The sequence below is a fragment of the Hoplias malabaricus genome, chromosome 3 (assembly GCF_029633855.1).
Source record: "Hoplias malabaricus isolate fHopMal1 chromosome 3, fHopMal1.hap1, whole genome shotgun sequence".
Taxonomy (NCBI): Eukaryota; Metazoa; Chordata; class Actinopteri; order Characiformes; family Erythrinidae; genus Hoplias; species Hoplias malabaricus.
In genome coordinates, this window is record NC_089802.1 from 48,839,370 (window position 1) to 48,865,010 (window position 25,641).

The 25,641-nt window shown below is 38.1% G+C and overlaps 1 protein-coding gene across 2 annotated transcripts; it reads left to right on the forward strand.

Moving 5' to 3' along the window:
• Nucleotides 1-4,556: 4,556 nt before the first annotated feature.
• On the forward strand, nucleotides 4,557-25,120 carry mtmr14 (myotubularin related protein 14). 2 transcript variants are annotated; one of them, XM_066663787.1, is made up of 19 exons: nucleotides 4,563-5,681; nucleotides 6,577-6,725; nucleotides 9,446-9,554; nucleotides 9,698-9,773; nucleotides 10,230-10,290; nucleotides 11,520-11,642; nucleotides 12,273-12,346; nucleotides 12,481-12,551; nucleotides 12,935-13,009; nucleotides 14,796-14,862; nucleotides 14,969-15,054; nucleotides 15,318-15,394; nucleotides 16,592-16,628; nucleotides 16,840-16,910; nucleotides 17,301-17,359; nucleotides 17,703-17,835; nucleotides 18,437-18,613; nucleotides 22,086-22,244; nucleotides 23,141-25,120. In XM_066663787.1, exons 1-19 carry the CDS (start codon nucleotides 5,565-5,567, stop codon nucleotides 23,319-23,321), a joined length of 1,902 nt encoding a protein of 633 aa, XP_066519884.1. In that variant the 5' UTR covers nucleotides 4,563-5,564; the 3' UTR covers nucleotides 23,322-25,120. The 2 variants fall into 2 exon arrangements, with proteins under 2 accessions (XP_066519885.1, XP_066519884.1); XM_066663788.1 differs by lacking the exon at nucleotides 22,086-22,244 and having other exon boundaries at nucleotides 4,557-5,681.
• Nucleotides 25,121-25,641: the final 521 nt, after the last annotated feature.

Consider the following 25,641-nt stretch of genomic DNA (forward strand, 5'->3'; position numbering starts at 1 on the left):
CCCCCCTCTCCAGCCGCGTTGCTGGACACCGATGATTGTCAGTCAGAGGCTCCTCAGTGGCCTATTTTACATCACAACCAAAATGGGGAAAATTAACGGGTGCAATAAAAGAAGAAAGAACACAATCCTGTCCGTTTTCCCCCTCCACCACCACCTCCTCCTCCTTCTCTTCCTCTTCTTCCTCCTCCTCCTCCTCCTCCGCTTTCCGTGCCCAAGCTACAGCAGCAGCCGAGCTCACATCACAGCCATGGACTCAGCACGCGATGTCTACTGCCCTCTCCAGCAGCAGCAGGATCAATAATCGGTAGGCAGTAACGCAGGCCGCCTCGCCTCCCTTCCAATTCGACGCTTGGCAAAGATGCAGAGGCTACAAGCAGCGCATCCTCATCCTCATCCTCAGGACCACCTCGAGCTCCGAGGATGAAGAAGATTGGAGGATGAAGGCTCGAGGTTCCTCTGTCAGAAGCTCGCAGAAGAACGCCGCAGATCAGCACCGGTGCTTCCTGTTGATTTTTTCTTTCAGCGTTTCTTCTTTCGTGATCGCGCCGCCACCGCTGCTCCTGCGCGCTCCCGCTGCCTTCCTCACTCCTCCTGTGTGGCTCCCGTGCGCACTCCCGCTAACGGGCACAGGCGCGCTCCCGTCTGGAGAACTGCAGAATGGGAAATGACCCGGCAGTCCTGCAAGAGGCGCTGTTCATCCTATCTGAGCTCGCACGCTCTCTCTCTCTCTCTCTCTCTCTCTCTCTCTCTCTCTCTCTCTCTCTCACACACACACACACACACAAGGTTGCAAATGCACTGTATATATATATATATATATATATATAGTGTGTGTGTATCTCACACACACAAGTCTGCAGAATATGCACAGTACTCCCTCAGTACAGTTAGTGAAACTATATATATATATATATGTGTGTGTGTGTGTGTGTGTGTGTGTGTGTGTGTGTAGTGGGTGCAGAGCTACAGAGCTAAAGGATTAAATGAATGAATTTATTTGAACAGGTGTTTATTGAGGTGGGCTGAATGAATTAATGAATGCTGGGACAGCTGTGATTCGTGAGTGCTGTGCAGAATTAATGCTGAATCAGGTGTGTGATGAGTGCAGAGCTGAATGAATGAACAAATGAATGCACATATTTTGGACAAGGTGAATTGTGAACAGGATGGCACGGTGGTGCAGCAGGTAGTGTCGCAGTCACACAGCTCCAGAAACCTGGAGGTTTGAGTCCCGCTCCGGGTGACTGTCTGTGAGGAGTTTGGTGTGTTCTCCCCGTGTCCACGTGGGTTTCCTCCCACGGTTCAAAAAACACACATTGGTGGATTGGTGACTCAAAAGTGTCCGTAGGTGTGCGTGTGTGTCGCTCTGTTAAGGGTGTGTTCCTTCCTTGCTCCCAGTGATTCCAGGTTAGCTCTGGACCCACTGTGACCCTGAATTGGATAAGTGGTTTCAGAATGAATGAATGATGAATTGTGAACACAGGGTTAAATTAAGCGATTTATCAGCACTGAGTTTGGGGCTGTATGAATGAATGCTAGGGCAGTTGTAAGGTGAGGGGCAGAGCTGAATAAAGGAATGCATTCATTTATTTTGTTTGACCAGGTGTGTGCTGAGGGGAAAGAGGGGGAATGAATAAATGAATGAATGTTGGCGTAGGAGTGTGTAGTGAATGGCAGGCTGAATGAAGTATTGAATATGTGATATATGTGCTCACTGTAAACCTGAATAACTTATTCATTCATTCATTCATTATCTGTAACCGCTTATCCAGTTCAGGGTTGCGGTGTGTCCAGAGCCTACTTGGAATCATTGGGCGCAAGGCGGGAATACACCCTGGAGGGGGCACCAGTCCTTCACAGGGCGACACACACACACACAGCTACGGACACTTTTGAGTCGCCAATCCACCTACCAACGTGTGTTTTTTGGACTGTGGGAGGAAACTGGAGCACCCGGAGGAAACCCACGCGGACACTGGGAGAACACACCAACTCCTCACAGACAGTCACCCGGAGCGGGAATCAAACCCACAACCTCCAGGACCCTGGAGCTGTGTGACTGCGACACTACCTGCTGCACCACCGTGCCGCCCCTGAATAACTTAGCAGAGCAAAAAAAAAAAATAATAATAATAATAATAATAATAAGGCAAAATTAGTTGCCTTTATATTTTTAAGTTCATAAACTCAAATGTACACATTAGTAGTACAAACGCTTATTTAAAGTGTCTATTTACTACTTCTTTAATGCTTTATACAACTATAGAGGTACTATTAACTAATCTACATCTATACTGTTATGATCTATACTATTAACTAATTTAATTTATATCTATACTATTATAATTTATACTATTAACTAATCTAACCTTAACATAAACTCATTCATTGTCTGTAACCTGGGCAACAGTCAATCACCTATGAACACTTTTGCACTCTGGGAGAACACACCAAACTCCTCAAGGCAGTGATGTGATGTGGGTTTCGAACCCATAACACCAGGACTACATCTACATCTGTGACTACAGACGTCATGCTGCGTAAACTCATAACATATAAGTTCAGTTAAATCTATAATATACAGCTAGTTGTAATTAAAACCACAAACTGGATTTTGCTAAATCAAAACTTTTTAATTTTACAAACTCAAAAAAATTGTTGAAGATAATTGAATTGTTAAATTGGGGGCTACTTTTCAATATATTTTAAGTCAGAGTTATTTACTTTGAACATTAGGTTTCACAGTGTTGGAGCAGTAGTGTGTGAGTGCTGGGCTGAATGAAACATTCCCTCAATCAAAGCTGTCCTCAATGAACACCTGCTCAAACTTAAATTCATTTATTTATTCCTTTAGTCCTGCACTCACCACACACACCTGCTCCAACAAACATGCATTCATTAAGCCCCACCACAAAAACCTCTTCAAACAAACATTAATTTATTCATTCATTCAACCTGGCACTCACCACACACCCCGCTCAAAAAAAAAAAAAAAAAGCATTAATATAGTCTCACCTCAAAAACCTGTTAAAACACATTCCTTCATTTATTCAGCCTGGTACTCACCACACACCCCTGCTCAAGTGATCATTCATTCATTCAGCCTTGCCCTATATACACAGGGTGAGTCCAAATTTGCAGGACACCATTGTATCTGAATACCACATCAAATAATGGGTGAGGGGGCCTATCTTTTAGGCTATGTCCAGAACATGGCCACCATATTGAATCAAGCATTTCCAGTGGGAAGGTGGTAATGTATCATATCAAAGAAATAAAAGGGTGTCCTGCAACATTTGACTCACCTTCTAAATAGTTTCACTGACTGTTTCCTGTCCATCTCCAACAATTACCTAGTGCAGTCTCTGAGTGAGTGTGAATGAATATGTCAATTTTGTTTGAGCACGTGCGTATTTTGAGTGTTGAGCTAAATGAATAAATTAATTTTACTTGAGAATGTTTGTATAATTACTGTGTGGCAGAATGACAAAATGATTTTTGGAGAAGGTATGTTGTAAATACAAGGTTGTCTGTTGTGAGCTGGGGGCTGAATGAATGAATGAATGAATGGTCAGCTGCAGCTGCATGGTGAGGAAGCTGAATAAGTGAAGGTATTTTTTGGAGCCGGTGTCAATGGTGAGTGCAGGGGGTATGTTAGTTAGTGTTTATTTCGGTTTTCAAAATGAATACAGTATATAATAATAATAATAATAATAATAATAATTACCTAAAAAGAAGACAACAATAAGGATAACAAATATTAAATTAATAGACATGACTGTCAAAACAAAACAAATACAAACCGAAATGATTTATGATTTAATGAAATTTGGAGGAGGTATGAGTCATGAATAGATTGCTGAATGAATATTGTTGGAACAAGTATGTGGAGTGAGTGTAAGGCTGAATGAATGAATAAATAAATATCTGAGATGATTTATGGTGAGTGTGGGGCTGAATGAATATGCGAATGAATTACTTGCTGCAGCAGATGTATCAGGTGAGGTCAAGGCTGAATGAATGAATGCATTAATTATTTGAACAGGTTTTGGTGGAGGTGATGAATTAATAATTGTGTTTTTTGGAGCAGGACTATGTGGCAGGTGTTGTGTTGAATGAATTAATGTTGAAGCAGTAATGTGTGGTGAATGAATGGATGAATTAATGTATGGGGTTTGTGGTGAGTGCTGGGTAGAATGAACAAATGAATTAATTAATGAAAGAAAATTTGTTGGAGCAGATGTGTGTGGTGTGTTTCGATGAATGAATGTTGGTGCATGAGTGTGTAGTGAGTGCTGGGTTGGATGGATGAATGTATTAATTATTTTTGAAGCAGTAATGTGTGGTAAGTGCTTGAAGAAAATGTTGGTGCTTGAGTGTGTTGTGAGTGAATGAATGTTGGTGCAGGGGTTTGTGGTGAATGAATTAATGCATGTTGTGTGTGGCGAATGCCAGACTGAATAAATTAATATTTGTTGGTATAGGAACGTGTGGTGAGTGCTGTGCTGTGCTGAATGAATGAATGAATGTTTGTTGGAGCAGGAGTGTGTGGTGTGTTTGGTTAAGTGAATATTAAAGAATGAGTGTGTAATGAATGTATTAATTGTTTTTGGAGCAGTATTGTGTGGAAAGTGCTTGAATTAGTATTAACAAATGAATGAAAATTGGAGCGGGAGTGTGTAGTGAATGAATGAATGAATGAATGAATGAATGAATGAATGAATGAATTAATTAATTAATTAGTGTTGGAGCGGGAGTGTGTGGTGAGTGAACCAATCTTGTAGCAGAAGTGTGTGGTGAGTGCTGGGATGAGTGTCTATTTGAGGAAGCCCTGCTGATCACATGACTCTCGTTTCCTGTTTACTACACGTCTCCGCTCGGAGTCACAAATTCGGGTTGCCACACTCCCAACGGCCGCTCCGCTCCGACACCTGGCGATAGTGCTGTTTTATTGCTTTTCCCGCTGCAGCGACTACTACACTATCGTAAACTTTTCTGAACAGCCTCCAGTTGCGTTGTCATTCTGCACGAAATGAAAACGTGACGGTGAGGTGGGTGAGTAGGCCGGGGATCCTGCGGGTTTCCTGAGTGAAGAGTCCACACTGAGCTCCGCGCGGTTCTGCACTCGAGGCTTAGATTGTTGGGGCTGAGAATATGAAACAGAGACGTTTTCGAGAACCTTCGTTGTTAAGCGGTGCAGTGAGCTGCTTCTCTTGTAAACGGACGCTTCTGTTTGTGCGTTAGTTTGTTGTTTGTTCTGTGTTTTTAGTTGTTCCTCTGAGTTTGTGTTGAAGGCTCCTGAGCTCGGCAGCTGTAAGTTAGTTCTCCGGCACTGACAGGTTAACTGGCTGCAGCTGGTTAACGCACCATTCAGCGGTAAGGGGGACGTGCTCGCCGGTACCCTGAACACTAGACGCCTCCCCGGCTCCGGCCCCTTTAAGCGGGCGGTGAGGAAGAGACTGGCTGGGAAGGGATGGGCTGGAAGCGCGTCCCGGGCTCAGGGAGCAGCGCTGTTTGAAGGAGGGCAGGTCCGGCTGGAGCACTCGGTCGCCCGCGGAGCCAGTATGATGGCCGCGTCCGCTCCCGGAGCTGCGGCTACAGCAAGGAAGAGCGAGGAGATCTGTGATCTGATAGACCTGTTTTCTAAGGCCCAGTACAGAGCAAAGGAGGTCACACCGCGGGTAAGACCAACAGCACTGTGTGTGTGGCTACAGCTGGCTTCTTTTCGTTTATTCCTTCCTCATTAAAATTTGCACCTGTTTGCTTCTGCCGCCTTGGTTTTATGATTATAGTGATGTATCTTAAATATGTATTTTAATGTTAATATCTTTTATCCTAAACGCCTGTAGGTTGTAGTGAAGGTCACATTTCCTCTGTTTGAAATGAAATTTGTCATTTTGTTAAATGCATATTTGCAGATGTCTTAACTCGCTGATGGACACAGATGTGAAAAGTAGCCTAGATCCATACTGTAATGAAAGTAAAATTCAAGATGTACTTACAGAATATTTTGAATAGAAATTATGATTTTAAAATTAAAAATCTGTCAGATGTATAAACAAATTTAACAAGTTGTTACTATCTCTGCTATTATTCTTCCCTAAACCACTTTGGCTGCATGGCTTGCAAAGCAGCCAATAAACCTTTGTCTTTTGATTTCTCTGCATCTAAAACATGAGGTTTATGCTGTCATCTCTCACCAGCAGTCATGAGTCATCATCATAAGGGTTTTAGAACAACATGCTTGCCAAAGAGGCTATAAATTCTTTAGGGATAAATATAATTGCTACAATTTTAGAAACATAAATTCTGAAATTTAAACACTTGCTGTAAAACTAATTGTCACATATAAATGTTTCTCATTTCCCACATTATGATCTGTTCAATAAAATGTTAGTCATGTAAGGCAACCAAGAAAGCTTAAGTCAACTCACTTACTATGTAAGTTATATTACAATATTTCTCAAAAAAGTAGACTCTTCTCCAAATGTGCACAGGGTGGAATACAGAGCTTCAGTGAGCTTTTAAATGTGTAGTGTGTTTAAATATTGCTAACCCCAGCTGCTGTGTTTGCAGGTGGAGAGAATAGAGAAGCGATGCCTGGAGCTGTTTGGCCAAGACTACAAATTTAGTGTCATCCAGAACAGCAATGGCGAGGTGTGCGGACACTATCCGCGACAGATTGTCTACTTGGAGTATGAGAGCACAGAGCCAAATAAAGACAGGTAATGAATGACTCAAGGCAAGAGTGTGAAAAAGTCAAAATCGGACCACAATTTCAAAGTCTTTCTTGTTTAAAGGTGAAAGCGCGAAATTAAAATGTACTTAAGTGCAACTCAGTGTCTAATTTTTAACATTAAATTCAAGTTTATACAAGTACAACATCAATGTCGTGTGTTTAAGTAAAAGTTTGAGAATTAATTTACAGCAATACTCATTTAAAGGCTGCCACAATAATGCTGTATAGTAACAAAGTACAGTCATCTATTTTCCAACTCTGCTCAAAGGTTCCCTTCAACTTAGACCACTTGTGTTAATGATTAGCTGTGGAAGGTAGTTTTTTTTCAAAAGCTAAATGCTGAATATGGTCAACAGTAAAGAATAAATAAGTTTTGATGTCAGGTTTTACAGGATGGTGAACAGTAAACACAAATGTACATGGATTTGTAACTGAGCATGCACATTCTCAGCTGCACATGTATTGGCAGGGCTTTGTTGGTTTTCATTCAGGTGGAGTGCCTTACACCTGGGGCTTTGAAGACTGAAAACATAGACAAATTGTAGATAAGGTTTGATGTGCCTATATTATATAAGGAATAAATAGATAATCCTGTTGCTCTCAGTTCAGCATTATGATGTGACTGACAGGTTTTACTGATGTGAAAATGTTTTGCATATTCCTTCATCAATTCTGGTTTATATCAAACAAATAACATTTCTTAACACATATAGATTATTTGACCATGTGCATGTGACACAGATAACAATCTTGTTCATGTGAGAAATGTTTGTGCAGTCAAATGACCAGTGTAACTTCAGTTTTAAGCGTCATGGAAAACTAAGACACGTGGTCCACACAGGCATTTTTTCTGAAATCAGAGTTTGTCTTTTTAGGAGCCCCCATGTAAATTCCTGAGTGAAATTGTGAAGTGTGCATTATTCACCATTAAATAATGTAGACAGCCTATTGAAAGTGTAAATGAAGGCAGTGGCTTAGATTTACTGTTTTTCATCAGAAGATTAACACATTACCTAGTCTTTCAGTTAGCGTCTTGGAGAATACCATTGACTGTTTTGAGAGTTTGGCTTGACAGTTGGTTAGATGATGTTTGCTCTGCATGGTCAGTGAGGTGAAGCCAACGGTATATTCATATTTGTACTTTTGTTCCCCTTGTCTCACTAAAAAGCAGAGAATGATTGATCAATGATATCTGTGTGTGGAAGTACAACAGTTTCCAGACAACTCGTCTAATGAGTGAATTTACAACCCCTGGTAAAAATGATAGACTCTCCACACTTAGAGGTTCACCAAGCTTATTGACCTTATACCAAATAATAAATAAATAAGAGATATGACACGAAACAATTTGTGTTTAATAGCTGAGCATTCTGACTTCTTGAAACTGAGATGATGGCATATTGTTTACAGATCAAGTAGAGGATAAATTTAATGGATATTTGCTGCTCCTCCTTGGGCTTGAGTTCTTTGGGTGAAGGACCTCATCAATGAAAACCAAAACTACAACAATACAAAAGCTGGCTCCAACACAGTGGTTAACACCCTTCACCAAAGCTATTTTTAATCAAAGGAATGAGAGATGTGTCCAAAATTTAATTGAACACCTGCACACACACTTTAGTCAATGTTTAGTCACAAACAGTTGTTTGCATCCATTTTGAAAAACAACTATTTGCATTTTGCCTGTGATTCCATAATATACCTCATACCTGATCTTGAACAAAAAACACTTGCACATATGACTAGGGGTAGAGTTGTCCTGGAGGAGCTGAGGAATATTAATCATAGCCAGAATGTTCAGATGCTAATGGTTTTGATATTCAGTTATTAGTTACTAAGCAAGAACCTGGGAGAACATCATCTAAGTGGGGTGATTGCATAATTTCTTGTAGCTTTTTTAAGGTGCACACACATCAGAATGACAGAAGGGGTCAATTGTGCACACTTGGGCTGCATAATCTTATTAGAAAAGCATTGACATTTGGAAGGGCGTACTGGAGTAGCTGGAGAACCTTAAAGTACTATGCCCAATGTTTATATTAATATTAATGATATTAAAATATTTGGTTTTTAAGTTTTATTTTACTACAAATGTAACAGTTTCAAACATTCAAAAGAAGTGACAAAAATCTGTAAACATTTGCTTATTATGTAAACAACAGTAACTTTCCAAGGTTCTGATTTTGTATAATATTAATGTAGCAAATAAATCTACCACACAACCAAAGTGCAGAAAATTTAGTGTGTGCATATAACCAGCAAACATAAACAATTATACAAAAAGTAACCTTAAAGCTTCACATTGAAAAAAACAAATACAGAAGAGTCGTTGTGCCGAGTTTAGTGTAGTTTAGAGCTCATTGGGTGTTGAACTATTCTAAAGGCATTTTTGATTTTCCTCATCCTCAACCGGGTGCTTCTGGTTTTTTATTTTATTATTATATTATTTTATTTATTTATTTATTTTTTTTTTTGGAGCAAATTCCTCTGCCTCAGAGCCACTTTTCACCGCACTTCCATGTGCCTAAACGTCTGATGTAAAGAATGTATTCCGCATATCATGATTATCACAATATTGGCTTTTTTTTATCGAATTTATGGCAATATGGCACAGCCCTAAATGTAACCATTTCAAAAATGCAATATACTTAATTTTTCTTCCATTCTTTATAATGAAATGAATTAAAGTTCTCTCTTGTTTTCTAGCTTTGAGAGTACAGTGCAGATCAGTAAGCTGCAGGATCTGGTGAACCGCAGTAAGCTGGCCCGCTGCAGGGGGAGATTTGTCTGTCCAGTCATTCTGTACAATGGCAAGGTACGGCTACATGTTTCTGAAAGAGAATGATATGCTGCACTAAATGTAATGTTCTTCTTTTACAATCTTGTAAAATCTACTAGTTTAGTTATTGTGTAGATGAATGGTAAATTCAGTGTCTGTGTATTTGGTCTTTGTTGTAGCATGTATGCCGGTCATCCACGTTGGCAGGATGGGGGGAACTGTATGGACGTACCGGCTACAACTACATCTTCTCAGGTACGTTATCATTACAGAGAATCTTCAGTGGTTAATCTGTTCTGGAATTGAACTTATTTTTCCCAGATCCCTGTTCTGTGTTTTTCTTAATCTATATCTACTCCTTGAATTAAACCCTTTGTCTTAGGCAATCACAAAGAAACCATTCATTCTGTGTAACTCATACAGTCAAGTACTCATGTATTCATAGCAGCCTTGTTTTACCCACTCCTAATGTGAAGGCTTTGTGATGGCCCTAACTGAGCCTAAAGGGATCAAGCACTGAGAGAATTGCAGTTATGAATTGTCTTATTGTATCCATTATGTTAAGTAGTGCTGGAAAATGGCATGATGCACACTTCCGGGAAGCACTCTGCGTTTGGGAACTGAATATGGTGTGCAAATTAGAGCAGACGGTCAGAAAATTCATGAGCTTCTAGTTCTGGAGCCTAATAATGTTTTCTGTTTGTTCCTCAGGGGGGTCTGATGACACGTGGGCAGAATCAGAAGACGTGCCAGAGGATGATACTGCAGTCCGGTACAAACATTTTGTTTAGAGCATTAGAATGCAAGAACAGATTTGTACATTGAGTAGACAAAAATGTGAATTATATTTCTACAAAGTTTTATATATCTCTGCATTAGAGGTTAAAAAAAAGAAAAGGAAAAAGTTTCCTTGTGTTATTATATTGCATATAAAGAGTCTGCCTGATACTGGAGCCGTGGGTGATACATGGCTCTTCTGTGGTTCCAGGCCACTTGTCAATCATAAAGTTAATGAAAATACAGTTATTGTATGATCAGATGCAGTAATAAAGACAGTTTTAACCATCTTAATAATTCTGCAACCTGGTTTCTTCTGTTAATAATATCCATTAGGGCTGTAAGTATTACTCAGTCAGGGAATAATTATTGAGATTTACTTCCTTAATGAATCCGCAAGGGTTATGTGGATGATGATAAAGCATTTTCTAAAAAGAATTATCCTACTGAAACAAAGCCTGATGGACGAACCCATTTAGTTGACTTCTTTGCCAAACTTCAAATGTTTTTTTTTTTTTTTTTTATTATTATTATTATGCCTTTTTAATTTTTTCCTGGTTGAGGTGCATCAATTGTAAAATGTTATGGCGAATTGTGTCTAAATAGTCTGCAGATATAGGTCTATTCACACCAAGACAAAAAAAAAAAGATTTTTTTTTTTCTTTTTGGTTGAAAAACTCAGATGTTAATCAGCTAATCAGTAGCTCTGATTAGAGAAAGAATTACAGGGAATCTATCAACTCAAGCAGCATTTAGCTTTTTATTTAAGGTGAGTTGTAGTTCAGTTTATTTAAAATAAAGTTATTTAATCCAAACGATTTTCTTTATTATTATTATTACATCCTGAAGCTCATTTGTTTGCCAGTAGAGCTCTGATTGGTCAGCCTGATTTTAACGCCTCTGTACTGCTCTGGAAATAGAACAGGGTCTATCTAGTATAATTGAGAAAAGCAACACACTTCCACAAAAATGTCCTTGTCAATCTGAATGACTTGTACTCAGGAGTACAATCCTTATTTACAGGTGATGAAATACAAAGCTAGAATACTAGAATGGCTGTAGTTTTACTTTTGCGGTGTCCAAAACGGGATCTGTCTGGTCTGAGAATACATGGTCATCTACTTGCTTGTTTTCTTGCCGAACTATAGTTGATTATCATTAAGATCACCTTCCTCCCTTTATGTATTTTCTTTTTTTCTTTTCCTGTCTCTTGTCTCTGTGTAGAAATGGAGATTCACAGCTGTTTGATAAAGTGAGAGGTTCGGACATCAAGTTGCTGAAGTATTTGTCCGTTCGCTACATCTGTGACCTCATGGTTGAGAATAAGAAGGTCAAGTTTGGCCTGAAGTAAGTGCAGTTCCGAGTGGATTCACCTTTCCCCACTTGGTCACGTTGTTATGGGTCAGCTGCTTAAACCCACATATGCATGCACATTAATGGGCAGAAACATGATGACTCACTGTCACTTCTCCTCTTTGATTAAGTGGTAGAGTGGAAAGCCTGTGTGTGTGTCTGTGGTTGTTTTACAGAGAATCTGTGCTGGTTTTAATGTTTTTGTTAATTTATTTTTTAATTTTTTTAAAGACTATACTAACCATATGAATTTGGTCAGATTTTGTAGATAGGCCAATCACAATAACTACATTTAACAAATTATCATACAATATATGGACATTTCCTCTATAATTTTTGCTGACCTCAGCATGTGTGTTGTTTACATGTGAATGAATGTCACCATTATTTTAAACACCATTATCTGGTTTTTTCTGTTGTGTACATTTGAGACCTTTATGTTGATTTGTTTAAAAATAGTGGCTTATATTGTTTTTATGAAAACAATATCTATCATGCATCGCAGTTACTTCTTTGATAATATATCGACCACAAAAATTGCTATTGTGACAAGCCAATTTATAGATTCTCAATTTCTCTCATCCCCACCTTTTTTTTTTTTTTTTTTCTCCTCCCCCTCTCAAGTGTCACCTCTTCTGAGAAGGTGGACAAGGCCCAGCGCTATGCAGACTTTACACTGCTCTCTGTGCCTTATCCAGGTATTCCTTTCTTTTTGTGCCTTATCTAGGTCTCTCTCTCTCTCTCTCTCTCTCGATTTCATGTATTCATTGATATGTTCTCATACTGAAGTGTTGTTGAGCTCAAAGTGCTTGTTATTCTGAATTACTCTCAGGGTGTGAGTTCTTTAAGGAATATAAAGACAGAGACTACACAGCAGAAGGCCTGGTTTTCAACTGGAACCAGGTGCAGTTACATTTCATTTATATTACTTACTAATGTGTACATAAGTAAATATCTCAGTAATTTATTTAAGCTGATATTTCACACATTCATGGGAAATGGAGAAGTTTTTTTTTTTTTTTAAATTGGAGATAGATATAGATTAGATAAAATTCAGCAAAACACAAATTTAAATAATATAAATAGTTAATTGGTGGGTGGTAGGGGTTAAGCTTTTCAAGCCATTAAGCCTTGTAGATGTCTGGGTCTGTTTTCTATGACCAGCCCTGGATAATTCTGACTAGGTTCCTCTAGAATTGCATGGTTTAAGATTGTAAGGACTGACAAAGTTTAGAATGGCATTTTAATTTTTAATTACTTTTTTAAAATGATTTTTTTCCCCTCAGGATTTTGTGGATGCTCCATTGACAATCCCTGCATGTTTTACCAAGAACCTGAACATTGACTGGAGTGAATATCAGGTAAATAGTCACACTATTAAAACTAATACACAACATATTTTTCTGTATCAACCACAGCTTTTTTTGCTGGAGCACAGCTCAGAAATTATTTTTAAATTAGTCTATTAGTCCATCTGCTGGTGGAGTCTGGGACTGCAAACACTGACAACTCAAACCTGAAGTGCAGCTATAAGCCTTTATCTCAGATATGTAGAACAATATATTGACAAAAGTGTTCGCTCATCTGCCTTCGTAGGCATGTGAGCTTGAGGGACATCCCATTCTTAATCCATAGGGTTTAATATGTTGTTGTCCCACCCTTTGGAGCTATAACAAATTCCACCCTTTGCAGCTCTAACAAATTCCAAATTCGTCAAGGTTTAGGAGTGTGCTTATGGGAATTTTTGACCATTCTTCCAGAAGCACATTTGTGAAGTCAGACACTGATGTTGGACAAGAAGGCTTGGCTCGCAGTCTCCACTCAAAATCATCCCAAAGGTTCTCTATCAGGTTGATGTCAGGACTCTGCAGGCCAGTCAAGTTCTTCCACACCAAACTCGCTCATCCATGTCTTTATGGACCTTGCTTTGTGCACTGGTGCACAATCATGTTGGAACAGGATGTGGCCATCCCTAAACTGTTCCCACAAAATTGAGAGCATGAAAGTGTTCAAAATCTCTTGTTATGCCAAAGCATTAAGAGTTATTTTCACTGAACTAAGGGGCCAACTCCTGAAAAACAAACTCCACACCATAATCCCCCCTCCACCAAACTTTACACTTGGCACAATGCAGTCAGACAAGTATTGTTCTCCTGCCAACCGCCAAACCCTGACTCGTCCATTGCATTGCCTGACAGAGAAGCGTGATTCATCATTTCAGTGGATGCACTTGGATTGGATGCAGCTACAAGGCCATGGAAACCCATTCAATGATGCTTTCTACACACGGTTCTTGACCTAATCTGAAGGCCACATGAAGGTTGGAGGTCTGTAGTGATTGACTCTGAAAAAAGTTGGCAATGTCTGCACACTATGAGCAGACCCCACTTTGTATTTTTACATGGCATCCCACATTGTGTTGCTGTCGTTCCCAATCACTTCCACTTTGTTATATTACCACTGATAGTTGACTGTTGTATATTTTAATAGCATGGAAATGTCACGACTAGACTAGTTGCATGGGTGCCAACCTATCACTGTACCATGGTGGAATTCACTAAGCTCCTGAGAGCGAATTAAGTTATTTGGATGGATGAGCGAATACTTTTGGCAATATTGTGCATTTGAAATTTTTCATATCGGATTCCACTGAACACAATGAATGTTAATTTTATGTAGCAATTATACAGACAGGCAGCACAGTGGCACAGCAGGTAGTGTCGCAGGCACAAAGATCCAGGGACCTGGAGGTTGTGGGTTCAAGTCCCACTCCGGGTGATTGTCTGTGAGAAGTTTGGTGTGTTCACCCTGTGTCCATGTGGGACAAGTGGTTAAAGACAGTGAATGAATTATACAGACACTGGTATTACTATATTTAACAATATTGCCAAATTAGGGTCTGTTCACTTACAAGCTTTTCACTTTAGCCACATATACATGACATTGCCATCATGTAAAATTCCTTCAGTTTAGCCTGCTTTTAATAAATTTAAATAAATAGTTCTCCATACACTCCTACTGCTATAGATAGTTTTGGTTATAGCCTTTTTGTGTAAGACTTTTAGTTTTTTTTTTTTTTTAAACATTACTGAAATAGGACTTGGTTAGCTGAGGACAATAATTTCTTTTTTTTCTTTCTCCTTTCAGTGTTGGGACCTGGTGAAGCAAACCCAGAATTACCTGAAGTTGCTTTTGCACATCATCAATAGTGATGGTAGTGATCATCAATAGTTTTTTGTACATTCACTCATTTGTATTGCATTTTTTTCATATTTTGTGGTATTTTCTAGTAAATATATGGACACGTGATTATGTTGCAGATGAGAGTGGATTGTTGGTGCACTGTATATCAGGCTGGGACAGGACTCCACTATTTGTGTCCCTTCTTAGACTCTCTCTGTGGGCTGTAAGTATCTATTACTTTCATTCCCTCTGTTTTGTCCTCTTTCCATTTCTTTTTATGTATGTGTCATAGGTCTGTCTCCATTAATGCACAGCAGCCTGCTAGCTTTTATCCTTTCATCTTCCCCCATCCACTCGTTCACTATCTCCCTCAGCATCTAATACCCCTGATTTAATATATTTGTCAGCTTCAAATATCTGCTTTAGGAATGATATTTGAACATATGAATGTGATAAGTTTGGTATTTAAACGTCTGCTCTGTGTAGGATGGTGCTGTTCATGCCAATCTGGAGCCAGCTGAGATTCTTTACTTGACCATTGCCTATGACTGGTTCCTTTTTGGGTAAGACCCTGTTCATGTTTACATTTGTGTATATATAAACACAACAATAACAAAAAGACGACAAATAAATATAAGTCAATAAAATCAAGACAAAAATTTGCTGCTATTATTTAATAGAATAACAAAAGAATAAATAGTTTGTAACAAACTTTATTTTGTGCTACAAATAATGCCATGCGCTATAAAGGTTTTTTTGTTCCATCTTTCAAATTCTTCTTTTTTCATCTCTCAATTAGACATGCAGCTGGTTAGTGTAGTCGTTAAAATAGAGGTAGTGATAATTAAAAGATGAACTACTGTGTTCTCAAAGAAAAACCTAAAGCTGCTGTTGTAATAGAAGAATTAGTAGTAATATGAAATTGCTGTTAAATTGAATGCAGTCGAAATATATAACTTAGTTCACATCTTGCAATTTGTCGTCTTTTCTGTATGTTCTGTAACTTTTAGGCACTTTGAGGATGTCTCTGTTGATTATTTCAGTCTAAGTGTGTGTTTTTTATTTTTTTTATTATTTATTTTTTTATATGAGATATTAATTAAATATTCATGGCTTTTTAAATGATTTTTAGAATCATAATCTTTTTATATTTTTATTATCATATGCATCAGAGCAAGCTACTTCATTACTAATATTAGTGTCCCAGGTATACAGTACCAAATATATACAGAATAAATGGGGGTAAAACAAACGGCAAGAATGTAGTGGAAAAAAAGGGGAGGGGGGGAGAGACAGAAAGAGCTCAGTAAATGGAGAAATAAATACAGCTGGTCTGTTGCAAGGGATTGGTCTGTTCTTCAATCGATGCATGTCTAGAGAGTTTTCTTGTTCTTTGCTGACTCTGTGTGTAATCCTTCACACACACACACACACACACACACACGCGAGTAGTCATGCAGTGCAGTAATTACGGTGTACAGATCTCTGCCAAACACCCGGGACCACAGCCAGCTCTAGCTTTCAGAGGAAGAGAGAAGGAACTAAGGTGCAATGGGAAGACGAGAAGAGCAGGTTGCCTGGGAATAACTTTAATGGAAGAGGGAGCTTTTATAATTAGGCTGTATGAAAGAAGATTCTTTGAGTTACTGTTTTTTATTATTTTTTTCTTTTTCTCTCTCCCCCCTCCTCCCTTGTAGTTCACTGACTTTTTCAAAAATGCCTGTGTTGTAATTGCTGCTGACCTTTTCCTTTCTCTGCAGTCACATGCTGCCTGATCGTCTCTCTAAAGGGGAGGAAGTAAGTCTTTAATACTTAGTTTGACATATTACACTTCAGAATTATTAACAAATCTGGCAAGCTGGTCTTTACATACTGTTTTTTTATTGATTTGCTCTCTGTTTGGAATTTGATACATCTGTCTGGATGGCTTATTTATTTATTTGTTTATGAATTAATTAAATTTCCTATATATTTGTAACTAATTCTTTACTTTTTTTTGTCCTGTCAGATTTTCTTCTTTTGCTTCAATTTTTTGAAGCACATTGTCTCTGAGACGTTCTCAGTCGTTAAGAAGCAGAGGTGAGTATTAATAATGTATTGTTTTTGTGGATAGTCATTGCAGTTTTTTCTCCTTAATATTAGAATCCAGAAATAATGCCTGTGATTCCTGTTATACAGAGGACAATCAGAAATTCTGAAATGAAGGAGAAATGCATTCATTATTATGTAGTGTCATGCAGTTAGCTCCTTAAAGCCAAAGCTTTTATGCTGACTGCGTGCTTCAGACCCCGCTGTGGGTAATACACTGCCTTCTTTTATTTCTCTCTTGATCATTTTGTCATGATCACCCCTCCTCCTCAAAGTTTCTCAATAATTTTACCTCCTTTTGCGCCATTAATCTCTCCTGCAACCTCTCTCTATACACTCCTCACTCTCTATTCTTATTCTCTCGCTTTCTGTTTCTCTCAGGAGGAAAAACTCTCAGTTCAAAGATGCTGATTTCACAGTAGATGACTTCTGCCAGCTAAGTAAGTAGTCTTCTTTAACTTCGGCTCTTCTCTTTCTCTCTTTGCGTTTGCATGCATCTGCCTTTTTCCACAAACAGCAGTTTTTCCTCCCTAGTTTACTATCATGTAAAAATGAGTGTTGCAGCTTGGACTGTTTGTTGAATGAAACACAATACAGGGTTAGGGTCAGCCAATCAGAAGAGAATTTAGTTTACCTATCACATTGGCAGTTTTGCGCTAAAGGCTAAATAGGGGGCTCTACATTAACTTCTGTTTCAAAACTTTTGATGTTGTACATTTGTGCTATTATTTACCAACCATAGAATTATATTAGTGTATTAAATCTTTGTTTACTTTTTTTAAGAATCCAGAGACAGGGGCAGTGTTTCTAGTCTGAGCAGTGATTTCTCGCTGATCACTGAGGATACTGCTGCACCTTCCAGTCTGCCTCCTGAACCTGTGGACTTGATTTCCCTTGGCCCTCAGGCCTTCAGTGGGTAAGAATACGTAAAGAAAATAACTGAAATAAATAATTCATTCATTAACTGTAACCGCTTATCCAGTGCAGGGTCACGGTGGGTCCAGAGCCTACCTGGAATCATTGGGCGCAAGGCAGGAATACATCCTGGAGGGGGGCGGCAGTCCTTCACAGGGCAACACAGACACACACACATCCGGACACTTTAGAGTCGCCAATCCACCTACCAACATGTGTTTTTGGACTGTGGGAGGACACCCACACTGACACGTGGAGAACACACCACACTCCTCACAGACAGTCACCCGGAGCACGAATCGAACCCACAACCTCCAGGCCCCTGGAGCTATGTGACTGCGACACTACCTGCTGCGCCACCGTGCCTCTGAAATAAATCAATATTTTTTTTTAAATATATGTATCGGAGTGTATCTGTGAAATGCCCAAAGCATGTTGCAGTTTACATATTTAGCAGCTATGTGGTCATCAATTGGCGTTTTGTAATATTATTGCTAATAGGATAATAATAAATGTGAAATATTGAGTGCTTCTGAGCATAAGCCCTCATCCCAAGTTGCTCTGACTCCAAAAATATTATCATTTGTATTTGTTTCTCACAGGAGGAAAGCTATGACCTCATCTCCTCAGACAGTGTTCTGGAACCGGCCTGTCACATCTGAAGAGCGTCTACCTCATTCACTCACAGAGGGCAGGTCCTCTAGCTCCTCATCCTCCAACCAATCAGAGCAGGGCTTCATCCGCACAGGCAGCAGCCCATTGGCTGTGCCAGGGCGAAGGTGAGTTCTTAATTATCTCTAAAATATTCAAAATATGTAGTATACTGTATAAATAATGTACTTATTCAATTTTAATTGCTGTGATTCTGCAGTTATACATGAAAAACTATTGGGACTTTTTAAAAAGCGAAATTCTGTTTGACTGGGAACTTCCTGGATGTGGTTTTGGCGTAATCATTTGTCATTTCTACCCATTTAAAAAAACACTTGTGTGATGACACACTTCTGCTGGTTTATGCAGTTGAATTTTTGTGATGTGCTTATGAGATCATAGGTGAAGTTCTGTAAAGGTGAAGTTTGTCTTTCGTATATGTTCCTCTGCTTTCCCAAAGATGTTTGGACTGATTAAATGGCTTGTCATGATATTATTTTTGTAACCACTGCTGGTAACCAGCAGGGGCCTCCCTAACCTCAAGGGTCTATTCAGTTTCATGATTAGTGTGTTGAGGAACTCTGCAGATGGTAACAACACCTGAAACTTTATGGATTTTAAAGTCTTTACTTCCCCTAAAATCCCCTTTTATCATAAAAGGATAGCAACTTCTCTAATTTGCTTTGGTAGAGCTTTACTTAAAGGTTTGTCCAACTTAACAGTACTTAATATGGTATGTGATCTTGTGAAACCTGTTTATCAAGAAAAATTCTGTTGAAATGGCACATTTGAATCTTAATCAGATTTTCTTTATTTTAATAATTACAAAAGCATGTGTTAAATAATATGGTATATATTAAGACTGGCATTTGTCTAAGTTTAGATAGAATGTTTTCAGGAACTGAACCCTTAGTATGGCTGCGCGATATGGTCCTTAAATAATATCAGGATATTTCATATTTGGCAAAAACGATCTTCTTGATGATATGGGGGGGAAAAAAAACCACTGAAAAACACTTTCCAGAAATTTCCAGAATAGCATTGCAACAAATGTTATATTAATATAAATTATATTTAATTTCTTATTCAAATTTTTATATATATCATTAAAGTTTCATACAAATCTAACAATTTCGAACATTCAGAAGGAACAACAAATAAATGCTTAAGCATTTGCTTATTTTGTAAACAACCATGACTTGGTTCTGACATTGTAAAAAAAAATATATTTACAATATTGATATTTTATTTTCAAAGCACCATGACGTCATTACGTACAAGTTCGAATATCACAATATTGATATTTTTTTTAATCGTTTGAAAAAACTTTGCTATTGCACAAATTGATATGGCACAGCCCTACAACTTAGGTCTTGGATCTCAGTTGAAATTTAAATCTGCTTCATGTTTGGAGATTCTTACAGTTACAAGATATGAGCAACATTTATTGATAATGCTGGTCAGCGATTCTGCCATGTCTTTCAACATTGAATCAGTCAGTCAAGTCAGAGCAGGAATGTTATGGAAATCAGCATTACCTAAAGCCATATTGACAACTGAGGCATCTCAAAACAGAAAATCAGAAATAATAGCCCCAAACATCTAAATAAGAAAAGAAATTTGACAATGAATGAACACAAAATCCTTTCTGGCACCTATCTTTATAATAGATCTACTTTTTCACCTCATGTGATGCAACAGTTAGTCTGTCATCTAGGTTTCTTATTTTATTTTTCATATATTTGCCTTAATTGGAGCAGTAGTTATATTCTACTGTCTAGGCACCATTTAAGATGGAATAAAGCATGGCAGTATATATAATTTTGGCTCTTGTTTTTTTGCACATGCTTGGCTATGCTCTGGGTATGTTCTGTTTTGTTTTAGTAATATGTCTTTACCTCTCTTTATTTAGGACTCACATCTACATGAAAATTGTATTGTAGGTCACAAAACTAGAGCTTTCATTAAATGCCCATCTAGGGTGGAGATGTTTGAAAACTTGATTTTCAGTCTGGTCAGAACATTGTGGTTGAGAAGATGCATGACTGTTACTTTTTGTTTATGTTTCTGTCTTTACTTACTCAGCTTGCGTCCAAACTAACAAGTAGAGCCACCAGGCTGCTTCTGTTTGTAATTTCAAATAGGAGATTGATTCCATGTTTACAGCTGAATTTCACTTTGTTTGCACATTAAGCAGCATTGCAAGCGTCGAATTGCTCTGCACTCAGTTTTGGACCAGGCCCGTTCTAACATACAGCTGGCCTGGCAATTTTGATAAAGTCATTATTACTGCAAAAGAGTGAAATATTTCAAATGGAAAGGACATCACTCATGTCTTTGACAGGAAGAATTTTAAGCCATTTTGCATGGATGAAAATATTTTTGGAAATTTGAGTTTTGAAAAGTATCTGGATGTGTGTGGATAGGGCCAGAGGCAGGGACTAATGACATATTTATAGATCCATTTGAAGGCAAAGGTGTTCCCTGGGAAATAACGTGTAATCTCAAATTCCAATGAACAGAGAGAACTTTTAGATAGACAGACAGATTCAACTTTATTGTCATTGCTCTGTACAAGTACAAGACAATGAAATGCAGTTATTTTCTACTAGAAGTGCAAATAGTAGCATAGTGCAAACATTTCAGTTTTGTGCAATTATAGACAGGGTGCAAAATGGCAGTAAAGTGCAAGCATAAAAAAATGTTATAAATAAGAAATATACTGATAAGATAAATATTGTGAACTAAGACCAGTGTTTCTGATGAGGCAGTGGTGTAGCCAATGTGGAATGGAGTCCAGTGTATTGTAGTATACAGTGTAACGGAGAGTTAAATTTTAGGGGTTTAGCCAGTGGAGAAGGGGGCTTTAAACCTCTAGTGGAGAAGTTAGTTCTTGCACTTTTTAAAATTCACATGACCAGTGAATGTAATCTCCTTCTGTATTGCTCCTTAAACAAAAAATGAAGTTTAATTTGTATTAAATTTCTCCCTGTTAAACTCCAAGAGACTTTTTTTTTTTTTTTTTTTTTTTTTTCTGATATTTTTCCCTTATCCCTGGTTTTCTGCAGTAGTCTTGTATGTGTCTGTGTTTCAGGTTCATGACTGCCTTCTCTGTGAGCAAAATGGAGTTCACTGTCTAGTCTATTCAGTCATCAAGACATCTGCCCTAGAGTATCTCTATATAAATGAATCAGTGTGATACAATATTTAAAATCCTCCCTTAAAATTCATACCCACTGAAAAGAAATTCTAAAATGTATTGTTGCTTACCAAAGCAAAATCCTGCTATTAATGGATTCCACAATCTGCTGACTAAAAGTTTGGAGCCCTTTCACTGCCCCATTGCCCTGCGAGTGCTGTGACCCTCATTGCCCTCCCTGACCCTTTTACTCCTCATTTTGCTTTAATTAATTACTGTTCTCTGTTTTCACTGTAAACTGATTTTAGTCATCTTTTTTTCATTGTAGCTTTCAAATCTCTGTTTTTTGCTCTCTCTTGCTCAATCTCACTCTCAAAATGTCAGAACAGTCAAGTGAGAATGATGTAACTGCAAGTCAGTGTCTTTCTCGTTCTCTCTCTCTCTCTCTCATATATATTCAGGTCTATGGTGGAGTATGCTCGCTCTGGCTCCTCTCTCTCTACAGAGTACGGTAGTTGGCAGATTGTTTCTGGCTGTGGCAGTATCCATGATGCTGCTGCTCTCCCTTTGGAGTCACCACTGCCCTTCAGCTTCCAGGATGAGGGTCCTAGTGGCCGCATGTGAGTTTCTTCATGTCCTGCCTCATCCCACCCCACCACATGCTCTTCCTTTGCACCACCACTGCTTTGCTGCTTTTTTCTTTTTTTTTTTTCCTGCACTTGCTCAACCCCTTCTTTCAACCTAGAGGCACAAGACTGGGCCAGTGAGAGGGCTGCTCTGATATAGGACTTTGATGTTCTACCGGTCATAATATTGTGTGTGTTTCAGATCTGACTTTTTGTGTGGGTGTTTGTGGGTTTAATTCTTCAGTGGAAGTGCTCCAGGTGCTCTTAGTATGGTACTAATCCTTTTATGGAGTAATTCTGTAACTGTAATATGCAAAGATCAAAGGACGTGTCTGTGTGTGTGCAATTGCACCTGTGTTCTTGTGCACATTCAGAAATGTAGGTACACTGCATTTACTGTAATATGCAAAATTAAATTCCCGAATAAATAGTGATAAGACAAGTGAAAAGAGGAAAATCAGGGTATAGATTAAGGTATCTCTGTTTCTCCTTCATTTGTTTCTACTGTTTTCTCAGAGTTGCTGAAGGATTCTCTTTTCTGCTTGATCAGGCAGGCAAATTGAGTGGGTCTCTTCAATATCGCTCTCAGTCATCTGCAAATAACATCCATCTGTCTCTGTTCAGAGCAGAGGGGGAAAGGGAATGATGTCAAAAGATGCAAACAATTATTTTGTTAATTACAGAATGTGCTCTAAATACTTTTTAAAATCTGTGAAGAAAGGAAAAAAAACTCTACAGTAGAAATTCTTATAATGGAAAAGCAACATTTTCTTATCACATTTAATGTTTTCTTTCTCCTGCTTCACTATTTCCCTTTACTCTCTTTTTCATATTTTCTCTCTCTCTCTCTCTCTCTCTCTCTCTCTCTCTCTCTCTCTCACTCATTCAAGGTGTACGTATGGATCAGAGAGGCAGGCTCGGCTGGAAGCAGTAAGGGAGGTGTTTTTGGCGGCCTACAGCTCCACAGTTGGTTTGAAGTCTTCCTCTCCGGGTTCGTCTGGGTCAATCTCTGGGCTCCTGGAACAGTTTGCCCGAGGCGTTGGCCTCCGAGGCACCAACTCCATTGTCTGAGTCCAAGTCTTTCTTTTGTCCTATATGTGCTCTGTTCTGTCCTGCTTCCATCATATATTTCTTTCAGTTCCATGTTGTGATGGCGATGATTCATCGAGAAGTATTCCCCATTTTCTCTCTCTCTGTCCCTGGTCACATCACTTTGACATTTTCTTTTTTATTCAGTCTTTCATGCCACCATAATTCATCATTACTGCATGTACAGCTAATGTAGTACATGTATAATTTAGTCCCTTTCAGAAAAGATTTAATCAGTTCTTAAATCCTGAAGTATCACAGAGTTCTACAGGAGCAGTCTCAAGAATTTTTTTCATGTATTCTTTTCTGTTTTCCCAATTATCCATGCCTTTGTGAGGACACGCTATTCCACATGTAATTACACAGAATAGAAAAGTGCCAAACTTTGTCTTTTTTTTAAATTCCTTTTTAAACATTTATCTGGGTTTTTTTTTTTTTTTTTAATTTTGTTTTAACAAACCAGATGTCATTGTCAGCATGCCTCTAGTAAATTTATGCTTTAACATATTTAACACTATTTTTGCCCTTGCTTTGTCTTCCAGTTTTGCCTTTGTTTAGTGCATATGTAGTGGAGGCAAGAGGATGTGAGGGCATGAATGAATGGAAAAAAGGGAAACGTGTTTCTTTTAGCTGTCTTCAGCTTGCTGCAGCTATATTGCTGCCCCAATGGAATGGGCTCTTGAACAAATTTATAAAATGTCTTTTTTGTGGAACTCTAAGAATGTGAAGGAGGAAACAAATAAAACCACATCAAACTGAAAACCACAGCCTGACCACAGGTGTGTAACTGTAAGAGGGAAAACTTGTCTTCCCTCTTCCTTTGGGACAAAGTCAGGTGAAAGTACTCAGCACTCATGTTTGTTTAGAAATGGCACTTGGGATTTAGAAATGTGGTAATGATTTGCTTTTATTTATGGGAAATCTACGATTTTATAAATGGATATAGAGAAATTGCCCTTAAATTTTATTACCTCTGGGTTTTGTTTTTGTTAGAAGGTCTTAAAGCTTGAATGTCGGAAATTTGGATGACCATTTCCCATGATGTAACTGAACGTCTGTTTGCAGAAGATTTATTTTTATTTATGTGATAAGATCTGGCCGTTCCAAATTGCTTAGTCCATGGCTCAGTTCTTTATTCAGAAATATCCTGACTTTTTCAATTTTTTAATTTTTTTTAAATGCTTGCATATTTATAGTTCATAGTTAGAGGCCACCTCAGGGACTGCGCTAATTGGCAGTTCAGCTGCGGTTCTGGAAAACCGTTATATTTTAAATCACAGAATCGCATCTATAAACTCCTCACTCAGTACAAGCTCAGAGCTTCTATTATACAGTTTCTTCTGTCTAGCCTTGAAGATTTCCTTATTTGGATTTTTGGCCAAATCCATTTCCCTTCTAATGGAACTTTTTAATCTACCACAAAATGATTAAACACACTGACATTAACATTTTGTGTAAGTATTAATAAATATTTGTATCTGATTCATTGCACATCTCATCTTTATCATAACTGTACTTGACAATGCATTACAACCACATCCCAGCCTACCTACACCAGATCGCCGTTTTGAACACTTGCCATTTTCAGAAAAATATATCCATTAAAAACGTAAGTGGTTGAACATGAAATCAAGGCTGCACTTAAAACTTGGGATTTTTATTATTATTTTTTTTTAAATCTCAGGACCATTTTTTGTGCCTTTGTTTCTGTTAATATGAACTAGATGTTTTTTTTTTTTATCGTTCCCTGTGATTCAAATGTTTGTTTTACAATTAAAATGCTTTGTTTTATTTTATTAATTTGTAGGCTGCATGTTATCAAATTTTCGATAAGCACATTGTAAAACTGGCCATTATTTCCTCTTCGGGTATTCGAATCACTGCAGAGATGTTCTCATTTGCTTGAATGAATCGTTCATTCATATTTGTTTATATTTGGGATAATCTCATGCTGGGTACCTCCAAGTATATTAGTTTTTCTGCACTTAAATAGGCTCATCTACATCACTTGATCATATATCATTAAATACGTTTATTCCTCATGTGCTTATTTATTGTGCACACAAAAAATGATTATCCAGCAGTAAAATGGTTACAGTAGGAATCAAGCAGCACTTTGCGTTAAATTGCACCTTGTCTTTTTCTGTCACCAGTCTCAGAAAATGTAAAAGGTTTGGGTTTTTAATATGGAAAATATATTTTTTTTATATAAACATGAAGCATTTTTAAACATTATAAATCTTTTTTTGTATTGTATAAGGAAATGCACATTTGCACTCTTCCTTTCATTAATGTTCATAGA